This window comes from Cynara cardunculus, assembly GCF_001531365.2.
Source record: "Cynara cardunculus var. scolymus isolate 2C chromosome LG 10, CcrdV1, whole genome shotgun sequence".
Lineage (NCBI taxonomy): Eukaryota > Viridiplantae > Streptophyta > Magnoliopsida > Asterales > Asteraceae > Cynara > Cynara cardunculus.
In genome coordinates, this window is record NC_037537.1 from 3,404,630 (window position 1) to 3,424,957 (window position 20,328).

The 20,328-nt window shown below is 34.9% G+C and overlaps 1 protein-coding gene across 1 annotated transcript; it reads right to left on the reverse strand.

Annotated features, from left to right (window-relative positions):
• Positions 1-2,343: 2,343 nt before the first annotated feature.
• On the reverse strand, positions 2,344-8,977 carry LOC112520293 (serine carboxypeptidase-like 31). Its single transcript, XM_025128611.1, has 10 exons — positions 8,686-8,977; positions 8,291-8,398; positions 7,119-7,214; positions 6,902-6,994; positions 6,690-6,772; positions 6,031-6,321; positions 4,703-4,833; positions 4,492-4,587; positions 3,891-3,996; positions 2,344-2,495 (listed from the first exon to the last, which is right to left on the reverse strand). The coding sequence occupies exons 1-10, from the start codon at positions 8,975-8,977 to the stop codon at positions 2,349-2,351; spliced, it is 1,443 nt and encodes a 480-aa protein (XP_024984379.1). The 3' UTR covers positions 2,344-2,348.
• Between the last annotated feature and the right edge of the window lie 11,351 nt (positions 8,978-20,328).

Genomic DNA, 20,328 nt, shown 5'->3' on the forward strand with positions numbered 1-20,328 from the left:
AAAATAAGGGGGTGGACATCCAAGGATAATCTATAATAAGATAGTGCTTATATAAAACAATTGTGTAGGTACGGAATTTCTAATATGGGGAAAAATAAAGAATTTTAGAGTAACTAAAGTTCTAAGCACTTGGGTAAAAAGAAAACGTACCTCAACTACGGGGCGAAACTCCTTGGTGTGCTCAGAGAAAAAGAAGAGAGATTTTCCAGGTGTTACATAACTCAAGTCATCGTATCACACAGATGCGACAACTCAAAGTCATCGCATCATAAGGATGCGATAACAATTAACAATTTTGATCAAAAACCTAGTTTTTACATTATGTTGATTATGTCACATTTTTCCTGGTATACACCTCTCCATGATATGCCACCCTTATATCAAAATACACATAATCTTGATATGTCACTCTTATCTCAAAATACACATCTCCTTGATATGACACCCTTATAACCAAAATACGTCTCTCCTTGATATGTCACCCTTATTCCAATCACTTGATATACTCATATCAAAATACCAACTCATGCTAAAAATAGCATAAACTCAATTTTAAAAGCTCTCACGTAAGGAATAATGCGGTTCTAATTTTAACACCATAAAAAGAAAGTTTGTAAAATAAACTTACCTTATGATCACAATAGATGAATATATGAAGATAAACAACAACAATTAATCCAGGACACGATTCACAGAAAGTTGTTTTTACTTGCTTCCTCTTCTCGGTTATGTTTTTTTTTTCTCGAGCTCAAAATACACACACACACACAGAAAGCTTCTTTGCTTTTTTGCTTCAAGACTCACCATCCCAATGAGATAATAGAAATGTGTCATAAAATTGCATATAAACTCATGAGGCGGTGGCTTATTAAAAGAATTTAAACATATAAACAATTTAACCACCTCAACTTCCACTCTTATTTAAAAACAACCCTGAACTTTATAATTGATTAATCGATTGTCACGTCTTCATGCAACATCAACACTTAATTGTGTTTTTTTATCGGCTGTCATACCTTGTGGTGCTTCTGAAATAGGTGTGTTTTCAACACCCCCCTGTGCGTAAGGACTCTATTCTTGATCTTATTGTAGATAAATCGTTCTGTTGGGTTTTGGCTAGGTGTAAGAGGAGTGAAAAAAGTCCAATTTGTGAGGAGATGTACGTTATCCTACTGATTGTGTCAGAACCTTGTAATGTCGTTGTTCTTTTGCTAGCAGCTTGCAAGCTTTTATGAGATCGTTGGGTTGGTGTTTCAAAAAAAGATCAAGTGATGAAAGCAGTGGATCATACATTGTGGTGCTTCCGGAATAGATGTGTTTTCACCTGTCACCCCCTGCGTGCGTGTGAGGACTCTATTCTTGATCTTCTTGTGGAGAAGTCGTTATAGTGAAAAAAATCCGATTGTGAGGAGATGTTATCCTACTGACTATGGCAGAACCTAGTAATGTCGTTGTTCTTTTGCTAGCGACTTGCTAGCTTTTATGAGATCATTGATTGCTGTTTAAAAAAACTTGCATACACCATCACATGTGATTATTGGGAAAGGATATTGGAGTAACATGTGGTAGTCTACATGATCTTTAGACAGTTTAATTTCACACCCACAAATCAATATTATGTGTTCTTGTACATGATCAAATGTAATTGGGTAGATGATGACAACATTGTTACCAAATCATGTTTACAATAAAATCTGATTGTCGATAACATTATAGTGAATACACAACAATTAATACTCGGTAAAAAAAGATGAAATTATTATCAATGCATTTTGGATTTATCACTAATTTGTAGCATATACGTAGGTAACTATCAACAGATTAGTGACAAATCATTTGTTGTCAATATATCAACATTTCATAATTTAGATAAAGTTCTAATTGTTGTCACAAAACCATTGAAAGTCGCTCAATAGTTAATGACAAATCATTTCGATCGGTGAATGTCACCTTTCTTGTAGTGTTATAAGCATACACACACATGTATATACATATGCAAATGTATGTATTGGTATACATACATACATACATAGATACATACATACATACATACATATACATAGGCATCAACTATATATGTGGAAAAAGAAAACCCATCTCTTGTGGTAACAGGTTTCTAGGGCTTCAATTTATTTTCTCATTGTTTTGGGGAGAAACCTCACAGCAGAAGGACGATCTCTCTTTGTATAGCAGAGGACCATCATTACACTAAAGTGGAGGATGCTTTAAGCTACTAGTATTAATTGTTATATATGTAGAACAAGTTCTTAGTTTTAAGAATGACCACACTTCTGTATATATATTTATGTATATATATATAGAGTGAGAGAGAGATCTAGGCGCCTCAGTTATCGTTGAGAAGGTGGAGACTCGCCAAGGAGAAAGGAGGTGAAGAACGCAAGTGACTCGCTCGGTTTGAAGATGGGGACTGCATGTCCAGCTCCTCTAAATGTTGCAAAAGTCAGCCCTTCATACTCTTGAAGCCAACCAGCAACCTAATTAGAAAAGATTTATGAACTAAACAACTGTCCATTTTAAAACTGAATGAGTACTATTTTCAGAAGTATGATCATCATAGATGTACAATTTATATAAATGGTGGCCAACCAAATTGTGTATGGTCGACATGCCATATTATGAAGAAATGAATATACAATATGAAAAGATGAGTGTAGGCACCCACTTATATATAATATGGCTATGGTTTCATTACAGACAGCACTTGATGGAGTGCAACTGAACAATGTGTTCAATTTCTTACCAAAAAAATGACATCCAAAAGGTTTAATCCTGTTAAAAAGAAAGCCTTTCATGGTTTGTTTAGGTTCAGAGAAAGGAAGAATCATATACACACACTACTACAACAAAATTGGGTTTATAGAACGCCCCCTATCTTTAAACGTCCCAATAGATCGCTTTATAGGGCCAAAATATAAAGCGTCTTATCTAAAGGTGTTGTAATAAGTTTATATGACGCTTTTGGACGTCTTAACAAGATTTTTAAGACATTTTTAATACAAAGTGTCGTATTAGCAACTATATAGGACCCTTTTGAGAAAATGTCCTATAAACTCAATTTCTTATAGGACATTTGTTTTTATAGAATAGTTTTTCAATTAGTGTCCTATAAAGTTGCTAATGGGACGTTTTACATTAAAAGTGTCCTAAAAAACTTATTACGACGTCAAAAAACGTCATATAAACTTATTATAATGTCTTTAGATAGGACGCTTTATTTTTTTTGGTCATATAAAAAAGTCTATTAGGACGATTAAAAATTAGGACTGTCCTATAAACCCGATTTTGTTGTAGTGCACATTAAATTTAAGCAAAAGCACCACATATATGCAATAATTTTTAATGGTTTTATATTATCGTGTTTACTTTTAGAAGTTAACTTATGGAATTAAGTTTCCAATTGATTACCATTTGGCACATATCATCAATTAATCTTGCAAATATTAGCTTTCCTTCCACATGTTCCTCTTGCAGATAGCTTTTTCTGATAATTTAATTCAGGAATTGAACCCAATTTGGTATGAATGGTTCTAGGAAATTGATAAAATGGTCGTTTTTGATAAATTTTATTTCAGAAATTGCACCAAATTTTATAGGAAATTTCCAGGATGTTGATGAAGTACACCTCTTTTCCCATAAATTTTATGGAGATAAGCCTTGGTTATAATCAGAAGAAGCAAAAGGTTTCCATCGATAGGCGACGTTAGATAAAGTTTTAGTAAGTTGTGCTTACAAACAATGTATTTGTAATTTTGAATTTTAAGTAATATGCATTAATAAGTACTTCATGCATAAAAAAAATGGTTTTTAAGAGTTTTTCTAAGATGGTATAAGTATATATGTAAATGTTGGGCAAGAATTAATAGGATTACCTGCTTCTGGTGATACCAGGGCCTCCATGCCCGAGTAATCGGCAGTCCTAGAGAGCTTAAACTGTATCTTGTGGATAACACAGGGACTCTTCCATCAGTATCTCCACTATTGCAACCAAAAACAATATCACTCTCAACAAACTTTTTGCAGATTTTTTTTAGAGAATACAGCACAACAAAATGGGTTTTAAAGGACATCAAAAAAAAAATTAAATGTCCTTATGGACCACTTTATAGTACTTCATTACAGGACCAAAAAATAAAGTGTCACATCTAAACGCGTTGTAATAAGTTTATAGAACACCTTTAAGCGTATTAACAAGTTGTTTTTTGGGACGCTTTTAATACAAAAGCGTTCCATTAGCAATTTTATAATACACTATTTGAAAAATATCCTATAAAAAGATGAAAGTGTCCTATAAAATTGATGATCTGACGCTTTGTATTAAAAGCGTCCTAATATATACTTATTACAACGTATTTTTAGATAAGACACTTTAATTTTTTATCATATAAAGTGATCTATTAAGACGTTTAGAAATTAATGGTGTCCTATCAATCCAATATTGTGTAGCCATATATACATATTGCTGATGCATACCTGTATACCCATATTCTAAGTTTTGCATCAATGAGTTTGTTGTATATAGGAATAACAGAAACTTTTGATTGTTTCCAGCCATTGAATACATCCATACTGCAGCAAACTTTGTAAGTTAATATCATAAAAGTGGCATATATATATATATATATATATATATATTTGTGGTTATGTCATTAAGCTGAAATGAGAGTTGTTTGTTTTTCGTTACTTGCAAATGCTCCAGTTCTTGAGTTGACGACCATCAGCAACATGCAGAGCCTTCTGAACCTCGGGTTTATTATAATAGCTTTTTGCGTAGTCATCAAGGCAAGGATCATAACCACCCATTATGCGAGGCATCTAAACGAACATCATCAACATTTTTGTTTAGTTATATACAATTAAATATTCGTATTTGTTTTCTACAGTTACTAATGCTTATTTATAAAAGCCCATTGGCTTACCAGGGGAAGCAGTTTAATAAATTAGTGGGATGTCCAATAATTTGTTGTTCTAGAATATGTATTACCCACTTAATCTATCAGTTACAGACAAATCACTACAACGGTATTGATTTTATATCACTACAATAAAATTGGGTTTATAGGACACCAAAGATGTACAAGTGTCCCAATAGACTCTTTTATAGGACATAAATATATAGGACCATACGTTAAAGTGTCATTTAAAGGTGTTGCAATAGTTTTATATAATGTTTTTTGACGTCTTAACAAGTCTTTTAGGACACTTTTAAAATAACACGTCGTATTGATTATTTTATAGGACGCTTTTGAGAAATGTCCTATAAACGCATCTTTTTTTATAGGACACTTGTTCTTATAAGACATTTTTTAATAGTGTCTTATAAAATAGCTAATACGGAAATTTATTTTAGAAGTGCCTTTAAAAATTTGTTAAGATGTCCAAAAAGCGTCCTATAAACTTTTTGCAACACCTTCACATAAGATACTTTAACGTTTAGTCCTATAAACTTGTGTCTTGTATACTTGTGTCCTATAAAATAGTATATTAGGACCTTATACAATTTTGGGGTCCTATAAACCCTATTTGTTGTAGTATAGGACTTAAGTTTATAGGATCAAACAAAAAAGCATCATATCACAAAAGGTGTTACAATAGGTTTATGGATATTTTTAGGCATTTTAACAAGTTTTTTAGGACGCTTTTAAAATAAAGTTGTCGTATTAACTAACTTTATATGATATTATAAAAAAAGTGTCCCATAACCACAAGTGTTCCATAAGAAGATGGGTTAAAATAGCTAATAGGACATTTTATTTTAAAAGCGTCATAAAAAAACTTGTTAAAAAACCTAAAAACATCCTATAAACCTGTTGTAACGCTTTTAAATATAGTACTTTATAGTTTGATCCTATAAATTCTATTAAGTATCTTATTAGGGCACTTGGAAAATCTAGTCGACCTATAAAGCCATGCAATTTTTTTTATGGTGCATTCATTTTTATTAACCAGCTTAGATAATAATTGAGCATATATATATATATATATATATGGAAATGTTTACTAATTACCTACCATGTTGGATGTGGTCTTCTTGAAAACAACTTCCATTGCTTTATTTTCTGCAAATGCTGAATTACTAAAACAGACAGATGTGTAGAGGCTATATATGTCTATCTCTTTATATTGTCTCAGAACTTCATCAACAGCTTGGCTGCAGTCTTCATTGCTCCAGGTATTGTTACTGTTGAAGTCACAGGAGTCTCTTACAGTTTTATGAGTTTCATCTGATACCACAGCATGGCTCCAAGCATAGTCAATTAAACCTCTCCAATCCTCAGCATCACTTGTTTCAGGGTTACCCAGCTGCAGTTTAAGCAATTTTAGTTCATTAGACTACACTACAACAAAACTAAGTTTATAGGATGCCACCAATTTCAAAGCGTCTTAATAGATGCTTTATAAAACTCAATTTATAGGACCAAAACATAATTAAAAGTGTCCTAAAAAACTTGTTAAGACGTTCAAAAACGTCCTATGAACTTATTACAACGCCTTCAGATAAAACTCTTTAGTTTTTTTGTTCCTATAAAGCAGTCAATTTCTATTAGGACCCTTTGAAATTGATGGCGTCCTATAAATCCGATTTTATTGTAGTACTTGCATTACGTTAGAAAAAGATCAAGAATTATTATTTATCGTTTTAACAGTTTTCATGTAGCTTCAAGACATACCAATATGCCTTTCAGATTAATGAACAGGAGAGGGTCCTTGTTTTTATCCTGAATAAGACCTGCCAGTTCTGGAACATATTTTCCTACATAAAATAAGTAAAAAATATGACATTGTTTGAGAGTTTCTAAATAAAACTAACTTTGTGAAACATGTCATCATATATATATATATATATATATGTATGTATGTATGTATATATATATATATATACCTGCATAGCTCTCTCCAGCAATATAGAACATTTTATTCTTATACGAAGGAAACTTCAGGAACCAGTTATGCAGAAACGCATATGCATCGTTAGCTGATACAATATTCCACAAAACAAGTCAGTGGGTATATATATATATGATTATATTTGGATTACAATATATAATTAGGAATGCATTAGCATAGGTGTGATACATTGATCCATATATATGACTCACCAGTGAGGTCATCTCCAAGATTATCATAATCACTAGTTGTGTTTGAGTATGAAAATCCAACTCCAACAGGAGATTCCAAGAACAGCATATTAGCTTCTGCAGTAGCACTTTGTAAATCTCAATCGATTCATCAGACCCAATAATATTGTATATATTTAGAAAGGATGCAACTAAAAAAATCATGTTAAAATACATATGGTAACTAGAGGGGCATTGCCCCCATGAAGCTATCCATATCTGATTTTCATTTGGTGGATGTTTCTATAAGTTGAAAGAGTGGAGATGGAGTATGTGAGGAGCCAAGAGTACAAGTATTGTATTATGCAAGGAGCTAGAAGGGTACAAGTATTGTATGCACAAGTTAAATCTCTTTGCTGTCAAATACAATATACAAATTTTAGTTTTTAAAACATTGAGCAAAATGTTACATCAAATACAATATCGTTGTAATTGTCGTTTTAATTAACATTTATTTTTTATTGATGCTTGGTGCTCCTCCCTAACCGTTAATCCTTGACCCGCCATAACATGTGTAGTGTGGTATGACTTGTAATGGGGCATACGGTTCGCCAAAAGATAACACGAACACGAGTGTAGCAAAAGTACATATCCATGCATGTAGTGAGCTGTGTGAATGATAATGTGGATTATTATGATCTATAGGGATGATTCCTCCATACATGTACACAACATGAATGAAGCAAATATACAAACACCATAGTGGATAGTATAATAAATGAGGATATTAGGAAGGTTGTGGTAGCTCCAACAGGATAGAACTTGATACAATAAGGTTTGAGATATGGTATGTTCATATGGAGTGCAGATCATTACATGCAGGCGAGTAGGAATATCGTAAGGATGTCATTAGGCGAAGGACAGAATAAGATGCTAGACTATAATTAGACAAGAAAAATCTGAATGGGAGAATATTTGCAAGGAAGTAGCTGTTCTGGAATTGTGTGGGATGATGTAATTCATGTTCAGGAGCTATATATGTCTTAACTATATATTTGGTTTTCATTTTCAGTCCAATTAAACCAATTACCATCAGATAAAAGCATAAGTTCTTTACGGTTTCATGAGTTTGCTATGGTGAATGAATGATGTTTTGTATATTGAAAGTTGTATCGGTTGCACTATGACGCATATATAAGATGTCTGAATGATACCTCTATTCCATGAGTACGGATTCAGTTGAAGACCTTTTCCATCTGTGCTCACAATGAATGGTCCAATCTCCTGTGTAGCTCCATATCCCACTGAAGAACACCCAGGACCTGAAACACATAGCCGCTTGTCACCATAATGGACGTCAAGACTCCTGGATCATTGTCAAAACCAATTAATTGTTTGCTAAGTGGGTGAATTATGTAAGGATAAGGATTGATGTCCACTCAGCACTACCGACTAAAACCACCATGAGAAGTTTGTCTTACCTAAATTTACTTTTAAATTAGTTGTTAAACATGAATATTTTGTTTGGTAGCATTTAGTAAAAACAAAGCAGCTGTATATGTACATATGCGATATGAACTCAAGTCCCTCTCCTTAATGCTTAATTTACCTCCATTAAGCCACAGCACCAAGGGCTTCTCCTCTGGGAGAGTCCAAGCTTCATAGAACCAGTAAAATAGCGCCCTTCCACTGTTCTCATTTACGGTCACATATCCAGCATAGTGTCGGAAGTCGACATTAGGCTGACCAGGGAGGTTTATCACAAGATCTTCATTATTCTGCAAGCTTATTTTTTTTTCGTTGGACCATTGTCCATGCCTTGCAACTACAAAGATTGGATTAGATAACAATACAACAATAGCTACATTGAAAAGAGGTACCAATTTTAGTGTGAAAGCCATATGAAGTACTGAACAAGTTCAAATACAGCTTAATTTGTCAAAGGACACAGAGACCCACATGCCTATTTATACTTGTTGAGACATTACCAGCACCCACTAATTAAAGCACAGATGATAAAGTTAATAATCAGATATTAGTGAAAAGTGTTACGTGGCAAATTGTCTTTATTGACAAGGAATTTCATGACATTTGACGTAAAGATTCTTTTGCATAAGCCCTTCTGTGCTGGTTCCATTTAGTTGTGTAGATTGTTGGATCACAGTCAGGGGAAATAATATTTATTGCAAACTTTCAGCACAAGGCCTTCTCTTGGAAATTTATCTAAAATTACCTGGAGAAGAATATGTGGCCCAGTATCAACAGTCTTTTCCAATTTCAAAAGGGTATTAATTTGTATATTTTTGTATTGTTACCATTCTCTATCTACATACACAACCTACTGGCTATTATAAAGGTCATTAACTTTTCTCCAAAATCATTTTCTCTTTGACACTGTCCAGGTGGGAGGGTGGAGGTGGTGGTGGGTGGGTTTGGTGAAATGAGAAACATGTTGTATTTGATCAATGCTGACTAAGGCATGCATACATGGAACAAGAAGCTACTTAAATCAAAAGCATGATTATTATTATGATTTATTGGGTAAAGTTTGCTATTGGAATTTCCCTGTCCTGTGTCATATAACAGAACTGAGGTTTCATCATTAAAATTAGGCCACAACTCCTCTTCCTTCCATGGCCTAACTAACCTGCCATATGAAAAGCAATGTTATAAACAAATTAAAGTCACTTTGATCTCCTTAATTAGTTCTGTTCTGTGATCACCATGCATGAGATGTATACTATCTTAACAGGACTGGCGCGATAAACAATGTAATATTGCAAGTTACCCAAGAAGTAATTTCACATATGAATGTACAATGCTCTATAAATTCTTTGGTATGAATAACCTTGATTTGTTACACCAGCAATGGTTGTATGGATTTCTTGATATTAAGTATCAACCCATGAATCAGCTTTTTCAATGTTAACTTAGCATGGTATTGAAGTTGTTGCTCCGGTCAGTTATACCGGGTCAAGTCTACCTGTCATATTCATTTTCCTAGTGCACTTTTTGAAATGCAATATTTGTCTGTGCATATAGAAGGATCCACATTGTTTACCCACTTAATTAACCAACTGGGGTTGCAAAAAAGTTCATATGACTGTTAATACGGATTGTTAGGCCTCCCTTCAAAATCATATCAGCTTGTAGCTTGATAATACAGAAACTACAATGATTAAATTCTTAAAGTCTTTTCTAATTAGCAATGGCACTCAGGCAAGGTCAGACAAGAGTATTTGGAAACTATACAAAATGAAGAGACTACAGTATCCATTAGCTTGCTTGTGGTGATTATCGTTTTATGGATCGACTCAGTTCTGTTGAGTGCCATAGAAAAGATGTACCATGAAATATAATCATCAAAGGGAAGAAATTAAGAAGTTATGTGGCGAATCTTGTAGGTTATCACCGTTTACTCTGAAGCTTAGGTCAACAAATTAAGGATATGACAACCAGGTTCACTTAATTGAATTATGACTTGGATTCCATGTTTACTTGGTTGAACAGTGAGATGGAAATCATTTTCTTAATTCTCATTTCTTGTCTTATTTTGCATTTTGAAACATTCAACTTGAAAACTTGTACATCCCGTTGTTTGGACATCATGATAAAACGGATTCTTCGTCCTTGTGAAGGTTAATCTTGGATATCTAGACTCAAATCCATGACCTGCCCATCTAGATATTATGACTAGAATCTATAATACTAATCTATACATCTGATTTATAGGGTTACCTGTTTTTAAATATTAATATTTCATCTGCAATATAAATTAGCCACTAGTAAAATGTAGTGGAAATGTTAGGAAAGTGAAGTGTGAATCTATTCAAGGGTAATGATGTTCAGGGTCATAAACAATTGTTTAATCTCCATTGTGTGTCTTGTGGGAATTATGGAAATTCCATCAAACTTCATGAAGTTGACATGTTGCACTTCCTGGTTATTTTAAATTCAAACACTGATGCATATGGATATGGCACAAGCTAGGGAAGCATGAAGATGTTGGGACCATTTATCTTTTAAATAGTTTGGTAACTCAGGTGTTATATCATCTAACATTCAAGTATTGATTAGAAATTCTAAATGCATCACCAAAAGCAAAACAGATGTAGAACTTGTTGTTGGTTTTTTGCAAACCAATAGTGGCTTTAAGGTTTCACACTATTCCTGATAGAAGACATACATATAGTTGCTAGCATGTCTCTGACTCTAAATCTTTTTTAATCTCCAACTTGAAGTTCCAATATTAACAAACACTACAACAAAATCAGGTTTTTATAGGTTACTCTCAATTTCTAAGCATCCTAATAGACCAATCTTTATAGGACTTGGTTTATAGGACCAAAAAAATAAAATGTCCTATCTAAAGGTGTTGTAATAAGTTTATATGACGTTTTTTTGATGACATAATAAGTTTTTTATGACACTTTTAATATAAAGCGTCCCATTAGCAACTTTATAGGACACTATTTGAAAAACTGTCCTATAAAAACAAGCGTCTTTTAAAAAATTGAGTTTATACAACACTTTCTCAAAAGTGTCCTATAAAGTTGCTAATGTGACACTTTTTATTAAAAATGTCCTAAAAAACTTGTTAAGACGTCCAAAAACGTCCTATAAATTTATTACAACACCTTTAGATATGATGTTTTATATTTTGGTCCTATAAGTTAAGTCCTGTAAAGCGGTCTATTAGGACGCTTAGAGATTGAAGGTGTCCTATAAACCCAATTTTGTTGTAGTGAAAATTGCAGAAGGAAACGCATAGACAACAACTTTCCGGTCGTTTCAACTAAATTATAACGTTGACGAATTTTATTGATTAAGAAAATTAGCGTTACACACACAATTTGTAAATATAATTTGGTCTACCTCAATTCGAGTAGCTAGGCATGTTTTTAAGTTTAGTAGTTGACATCCACAGAGAGTGCAACCAAGTGCAGCATGCAAATTTGTTGATCTCAACCACAGATGTTGGCATCAGAATAAAACTACAGTTACTTAAAATATGCACAGTGGATACCTAAGAAAATTTGAGTAAAAATCGTCATTTTTTCCAATCATTTTGGAGATGGTTTAATTAATCAACCATTCTACTTGCTATGGCATCTACAGACCACCTGGAGTTCCCAATTTTCATTAAGGTTAATTAGCATAGTTAAGTTTAACTTGGAGCATCCATTGCAACCATCTATGTGTACCGAAAACAACGTCCCCCCAAGTCCAACTTAACTTTCTTAGCCAAAAACTGAAGGTGGTTGTGATCCCTCGCCCTGAGAGCCTTTGTATTAACCATATATATATCCAAAATGCATTCATAAGAAATATATCTTTACATATCTTTATTTATCCTCACACCACGGGCAAAACATGAATGTTGACATTGGAAGTGGAAGGCAGGCGTTTAGTGAAAATTTCGGCATATTGAGATGATATATGGAACATCTAAGACACGAACTTGGCCAATTGCGATCTTCTCGTGAAAAAAGTGGATGTCCATCTCAATATACTTAGTAAGGTGATGCCTCACGAGATTGCATGAGAGAAAACATGCACTAACATAGTCGTCATGTGCCTTTCCAGGTTGGGAGATGTAGGTCAAGGAGCAAGTTCTGTATCCAAGAGGTCTCCACAATAGCATCGGTGACACTTAGCTTCAGCACCAGAACCAGAGAGTTTTGGGTGATCATCAAATCAAATTATCCCCCAAGAAAACACAATACTCCCTTTCGACTGACGAATAATTGGATGCCCACTACTAAACAAAGGGTTGTCACTCAGGAAAATTACCCGCTGATGATTTTGTGATAAAACAAAGCTTCACATGATTTCTGTCGGGACAAGACAAATCGTTGACAATCCATATGCGATTTAGAACTTCACCACATGATCATTAACGGTAACAAAAACTTTTGAATTGAAAAAATAAGAATCCATCTTAATTACCTAAGGATCACCACAAGTATTTTACTTTTATATTTTCCATTCTTTATTGGAATCTTCCATAATCGGTCGGTGATCCTTCAGTGGATTGAGATTTTTTTAGTGAATTAAAAACTTCTACTTTTTTTTTCAGGCAATGGAATGTGGTAACAGGGATAGAGGTAACCCTAACGGACGGACTCCCAACTTCCAGGGAGTAGGGGCGGCAACAATATTGGTGGGCGCCCTGACCCACACACCGATAAGAGTGATGAGTATATGGTTGCCAACGTATAAGATCTAGGCTCGAGAATATCTAGACAATTGATGAATCGGGATATTTGGAATAGAGAGACTCGAATCTCGATCATCACTAGATGAGTCTTGAGTTTAAAACTAGTTGTGATCTGAATAGGAGGGATGTTGTTAACCATAATCTGAGCTTCTTGAGACAAAGGTATACTCTTTGAAGGAGGTTGAGATAAGTTTTGCTCTTCTCTTACAGATGATGAGAATGACAAGGCAATGATCTCCGGAAATGTGGCCAATGTGGCACTAGTTGATTGAGCCTGTATACCAATATCATTAATTGCCAAGGAAGCCCGTAAACCATGGATATCTTGCAAAAGAGCCATTAGATAAGTATTATCCTCCCCCTTAGATGACTCTATGGGTTCATCTGATTGTGCTGATGAATGTGATGAGGCTATTGGAATAGTGATCAAGGTGGTTTGTATCTGGGTGGATTTGTGTTCACACCACTAGCCAAAAAGGATGTAGTGATGGATTTGATGGGTTCTTCGTTTTGTACAACAATACCCTTTTGGGATGGTACTGAGAAGTTGGTTGGGTTATCGGATGCCAAGGACTCGGATCGAAATTCAATATCCATAAACTGTTGAGAGTCTTTGGACAGTGATATGGTTTTAGTCCTTTGAGATGACTGAGTCTTCTTTGAAGATTCCAATTTGGCTAAAGATTGTGACTTCCTTTTTTGTTCGAAAAGTGTAGAGACTTGGGTAGATTTCAAAGGTTCTTTTGAAACCATAGCCTCTATTGAAGTATGTACTGAAATAGCTACCAAAGAAGTTATATGAGAATTTATCACACCTTTAGTACTTGTTTCGTACTTCTTACTTTTCTTGATAGGCCTTGAAGAAGGTGATAGAGAAGAGATTGTTTTGGTTCTCTTTTTGAATAGGGAGGCAATTTTGGTCAATCAAATATGCCTAGTTGCTTCTCTATTCGAAAAAGATTTCCAAGTCGGTCTTAGAGATTGGGCAAAATAGATCATACCTATGGGCATTGGTGGTTCCAATGGAATAGACTTCTTTTAGAAGATGTAGGAGGTGATGTGGTTGATCTCCAGTGTTGATTTATCAGATTGACTTGGAATTTTGACTCCCAGTGCCGATTAGTAGAGCCAAGAATCGAACAAAAAAGAACGTAGGCTTTCTTCTTGCTTCTTAGGGTGATTTTCCTCACCAATTCGTCAAAAAAGGTATTTTCCAAAATTGATATGCTTTTGAAAACTAAGAGCATGAGCCAGCTGTGTGGCATTGTTAAGAGATTGATCATAACCACTAACCTTGGAGCTAAAACATTGAACCAAATGAGTAAAAACTAAAGCCATACTCTTGATATGTTCTTGAGAAGAATGGTTCCAGCGGCTTTCGCTTCCTTGTATTTTGATCGATATTCTAGAATCTAAAGAACTTCTTCAAGTTCTTCACCAGAGCATAGATCCTCATAAACGTTGGATGAGAATGAAGGAATTTGAAGAACTTGAGCAACATCATCAACGGTGACGATCACATCCCTGTATGTGAGGAAAAATGCGATGATCAAATCATCTTCTTTTGAGTGAATACATGAGCACCCATAGTTGTCGAGGAGAAACATGCTCATCTGTGATGGTGATGGTGATGGAGATACTATGAGAGTGTGATTAAGGTGACTCTTGGCCAAGATATCAATCATATTATGATAATCAGGATGATCATTATGTTTTCCAGGTAACCTATGAAGTTTGAAGAGGAAAATTTCACGTCTTCAAAAGATAGGACACATCTTTAGTTTTGGTAGACATTGAAGGTTATGATGCAAAAATTCTTGAGAGAAAGTCGAAGAAGATAAAAAGGAAGGCTTAGGGTTTTAGAAGAGGTAAAGGGAATATTGGGATTTAGGGTATTTATATTTGAAAAGAGAGAAAGATAATTATGAAGTTGAGGAAGATCAGACAGATCATGGCGGTTAAAAAGACAGTTTTATTTCAAAACTGTTTCCCTACGATCAATATGACAGTTTTCATAAATAACAGAAATAAAATTAAAATATTGAAATTTCTTATAGAAAAGTTGTCATCGGTTACTAAATCCGATGAATTCAATAATTGAGAAATTTTGAGTGGAAGGTTAATTGGATCCATAGCATAGAGTTCGAGAGGTAGAAATTCATTGGATGAAGTTAAGAGGCTTCAAATTTTAATATATATGGTAGAAACAAAACCCAAGAATTAATGAAGAATCTAATAGGATAGAGAAATATCAAATAAGAAAGAGACGAATCCGAAAGAAGATAAGTGATGCGATAAGATAAAGAGTTGTAGAATGGTGGTTAAAAGTCATCAGATCCAAAGAAATTATAAGGAGTCCGATAAGAGAATTACTGGATGAAATATAGATGAATCTGAAGGGATAAAAGGAATCTGATAAGAACTTCTGAGAAAATAGATAAATGACATTGTTTGACACTCAGATTTTAGCAGGGAATAACAGCTAGTCATAAAAATAAAGCTCGAGAATGAAGTGGTCCCTGCTACTTAAGAAAATTAATTTCTTGGTACCCATATTTTGATGGGTTCTTTTGATTTTCAAAAGATTTTAAAGAGATCTTCCAGGTGCTCATGAGGAAAATCTTTGGTAGAGTGAGATATGTTCCACGGTTGATGCATTTTCTTGAAAAAAACATCTTTCGAACTTGTTGAAACTTCTAAAACCGGGGATTMCTTTTTAGAAGATGGTATTAAGGAAATGTAGATGGTTTTGGTTCAAGAAGGCCTTTTTCATTTGGAATGAAGGAGAGTCTAATACTTTTGTCCTTGAAAATATGTTCTTGAGTGGGATGAGAGGAAGTGTTGATCCTCTCTCTCAGTAATTTGATGATAATCCCTTTTCACCTATACATTGTATTTACGTTTCTGTATTCTCAGTTTCAGCGATCTTCACTGAATATGTTCAGGGTGCGTTTGGTGCGCAGACAGAATAGGACAGGACAGAACAGAACAGGACAGAACAGGACAGGACAGAACAGGACAACTGTTCAGCGTTTGGTAAGACATGACAGGACAGGACATAACTGGTTAAAATGACCAATTTACCCCACTGTTTAATGTTAAAATGACCAATTTACCCTAATCAAGATTCTTTCAATCGTCATCCACCTCGTTCTTTTCTCTTCTGCTACACACCCCCATAAAAATTGAGAACAACTTTCATGGCTTGCCTCCTCACAAAAATAATTGAGAAATGCAAAGGCAACTTTATATTTGATACCAATTTCGAGTGGGAAGAATGAACTATTTCTTTATACTATATATCCATATGTTTGATGCCTAATTTCATCAACAGTCCCAAAATTACCATCAAATCAGACCATTAGCATTGAGTACTACCAGTTACCCTGTGCAAATCAAAAACTAAAGACGACATGAATAATATAATCTCAAGTTACCTCTAATACCAGCGTTGTTGATCAAAGCATTGATACGGCCAAAAGATTTCCAAGCTTTTAGCACTGAGGCTTCGATGGAAGGACGATACTCACCGCCGTTTCCTACCAATCTTGATGCCGTCGCCGCCGGCGCCACCTACTACTTACCGACGAAGAAAAGAAGATGAAATCGATGAGATAATACTTCCAACCCAGAAATACTTCCAACCCTTTCTTCATTTGATCTTAATCTTGAGTATGATTCGAAATCAGATGAAGTTAATACTTCCAACCCAGAATCTGTTTCGAAAAAAGGAGATGAAATCGATGAGATTAAAGGAGATGCAATCGATGAGATTAAAGGAGATGAAATCGATGAGATGAAACCCAGAATCTGTCTAGGCCACCGATTGATAATAGGCCGCCGATTGATAATAGGCCGCCGATTGATAATAGGCCGCCGATTGATAATAGGCCGCCGATTGATAATAGGCCGCCGATGATGAAGGAGACGGTGGAAGATGGAGGGGAAGAAGGGCACGATGATGAAGGTTTTGAGAGGGTAGAAAGGTCAATTATTTCTTGTTCTAGTTAGTTCCATGGGGGGAAGGGTGGACTACCGTGTCCTACCCGTGTTCTACCTTGTTCCACTTAGTCCCACATAAAACCACACCAAACAAGGGACAAATGTGTTATGTCATGTCCTGTCCCACCCTGTTCTGCCTACCAAATGCACCCTTAATGGTTAAGGGAGATCCAGGATACAAAATCATTCAGAGGGTTTTAGAACCATTAAGAGAAATTTTTTTTTGCCAAACAAGATTCACCTCTTAACGATTCAAAGGCTACCTCTTAATGGAACTTTTAGGGGTTGTTTGTTTACCTCTTAATAGTTTCATTAAGAGGTAGCCTTTGAATCGTTAAGAGTTAATCTTGTTTGGCAAAAAAGTCTGTCTCTTAATGGTTTTAAAACCCTCTGAATGATTTTGTATCTTAGGCCTCCCTTAACCATTCGGTGCCCTAATTCCATTGTAAACAATTACCAAACAATTATATTTCATTTTGCACTATATCATGAGAGCTTCTTAATCATTCTAATCATTTAATCATTTTGCAACAAACTATTCAGCAACTGCCAAACAACCCCTAAGGCTTTGTCAGCTTCTTCTTCAGATGAGGAGTCAAAGATCAAATTTTATTTTTCTGCCATGAAACTCCTCTATCTGGCATTGTATTTGTACTTGTTCTTATAATCTTCTGCGTCCTTGACCAACTTCCCTCTGCAATTAGCTGCAAAGTGGCCAATCTTTCCATACTGGTAGCATCTTGAAGTTTCTTTCCTTCCATCTATGCTCTCTCTCTTCTCCTCTCTCTTTTCTCTTCTCTCCTATCATCTCTTCTTTTTTCTATCCTTTCTTCTCTTTTCTCTTCTCTCCTATCGTCTCTTCTTTCTTCTCTCCTTTCTTCTCTCCTTTCATCTCTCCTTTCATCTCTCCTTTCATTTCTAGGATAAAACTTTATTGACTTCTACTTATAGGTCAGTTTTTGAAACTTCTCACCTAAGTATTCTTTTCTGTTGTCCCTTTCATAGGGTCTATTGACGAACTTCTTCTGGAACCGCTTGGTTATTAGAGTAAGGGATTTGGCAAAGGCATTCAACTCATCATCAGTATCTAAGCTTTCATCTTCAGACCTAAGTCATTATTAAGGCCTTTTTACCCTTCTTCTTGTAGTGATCTCTTGACAAGCTTCTGGCAGTCTCCTTCTCTTAAGAGACTTGGGCCAAAAGACCACCAAGAGACACCTTTTTCTTCATGATATCCTGATCTTGAGCAGTCAGAGTTCCTTATACATCGTGCAATGTGCAACTCTCCAGATCCTGATTAGCCTGTAGAGACATGGATAATTGAGTCCATTCATCACCAAGGCTTTTAAGAAATAGTACATTATTTTCTTCCTTAGTCCTCTTGATTACATTTCTAAGGCATTTTTTGATCAAGGTATTGAACCTATCATACGTTTTCTGGATTGGTTATTCGGGAAGAGCTTTGAAGTTTGTATACTCATTTAGACATTGAACCCTTCGGTTTTTCCTTGTCTTTACCCCTCCTTCAAGTGGAATTGCGAGTTTGTCCCAAATCTCTTTAGCCTTTTACATGAATCAAGAGATTGGAAATTTTTGTTAGGAATCGCCATAATAAGAAGTCTCTTCGCTTTTATATCAACCTCCACTTTTTCCTTGTCTTCATCGTTCCATGACTTTTCATCCTTGCGGACGAAGTAAGCTGGAATTTTATCAGTGGTGGGAGTTGCGAAAACTTTTGGAATCATGGTTTGAGGAATATGAGGACCGTTGATGATAAATCGGTACAAGTTCATATTCATTCCATTGAAGAAGTTGATGATTCAGACCTTCCATTGTGGATACTCTTCACGTTGAAGAGTTAGAGGTTTGGTGAGATACACTACATGCAACATTCCAGTTAGCCATTGTTATGAGATTAGAGATTACAATACCAAATTCTTCTAAATTCAAAAATGAAGAACACCAATTAATCACAAGATTTTATATCTCTATATGTGGAGAAAACTGTAAAAGCAGGGATGGATAAGAATTTGAAGAATAAACCCAAAATAGATGAGAAAATTTGAATTTCAGATTCAGATTTGATTGTTTTTATTGAAGAACGATCAATCTACTCTAATACCAATTATTGGATCCCAGATCTCTCAATCTATGGATAAATTTTAGAAATACGGTGCTGAAGAAGATGATCTATCCTGATAGGTTATGACGAACACATGAACATCTTAATGCATATACAAGAATATTTGGGAAGATATCATCATCTTCATTGATATTGTAGGAGAAGCTTGATTACAAGTGCAAATGAGAGTTACACACAATAGCAATATAGCTTATGTTAAAGTGAATGTGAAAGTGGGATCTAATAGAATGAAGTACAACAACTATTTATAACCTCCCAGAGTTGCAAAGTCAAGGCAATGATGAATCACATCCTGCCTTGTGTAAAGTTGCATAACTGCCTCTAAGTGGCATGTCCAATCAATAACCTCCATGTGTCAGTTTGTTAGGCTTGAGCTGACTAGACATAAGCTGATGACTTGAGCATTCTATCAGCATCTGAAGACTAGAGGGGTTCCAGATAGGCTCAGTTCATCGACCAGAGGGACTTTTCGTCAGTGGGTAATCATGAGGTTAGGAATCTCTAGTTCTTCATAGCCCATATCTGGATTATCTTCATCTGGTCTCTAGTCTTCAACACTTAGAACATTTTACAATACTTTTACATTTAAAAGTTATGGGGTCTAACAATATTACTTTTGTGGATGCCCCTCTTAACATTTTTGTGTTTTACCTTGATATGAGTATGGCATACAAAGCTCTTACTATTCTACACTAGGCTGCACATTTTCATAGGTTGCAACCCCTCATTGATATTTCTGTTTTTGTAATTAAAACTAAGAAAACGAGATTAACTTATAAAACTATGAAAGTTTCACAATCGTGAAGTGATGTTTATAAAATAAAAAGTTTACATGGCACATGAGTACTTCATGTCATTCAAAAAAATGCCTCACATAACACACTGTA

What these genes read in the sequence shown, in the direction of transcription:
- LOC112520293 (XM_025128611.1), bottom strand. Translation starts at nt 8,977, where the DNA reads ATGGCTTTCACACTAAAATTGGTACCTCTTTTCAATGTAGCTATTGTT. An exon ending in AGAAGACCACATCCAACATG is followed by an intron (nt 4,834 to 6,030) that starts GTAGGTAATTAG and finishes ATGTTCGTTTAG; the next exon opens with ATGCCTCGCATAATGGGTGG. An exon ending in CTTAGAATATGGGTATACAG is followed by an intron (nt 3,997 to 4,491) that starts GTATGCATCAGC and finishes TGGTTGCAATAG; the next exon opens with TGGAGATACTGATGGAAGAG.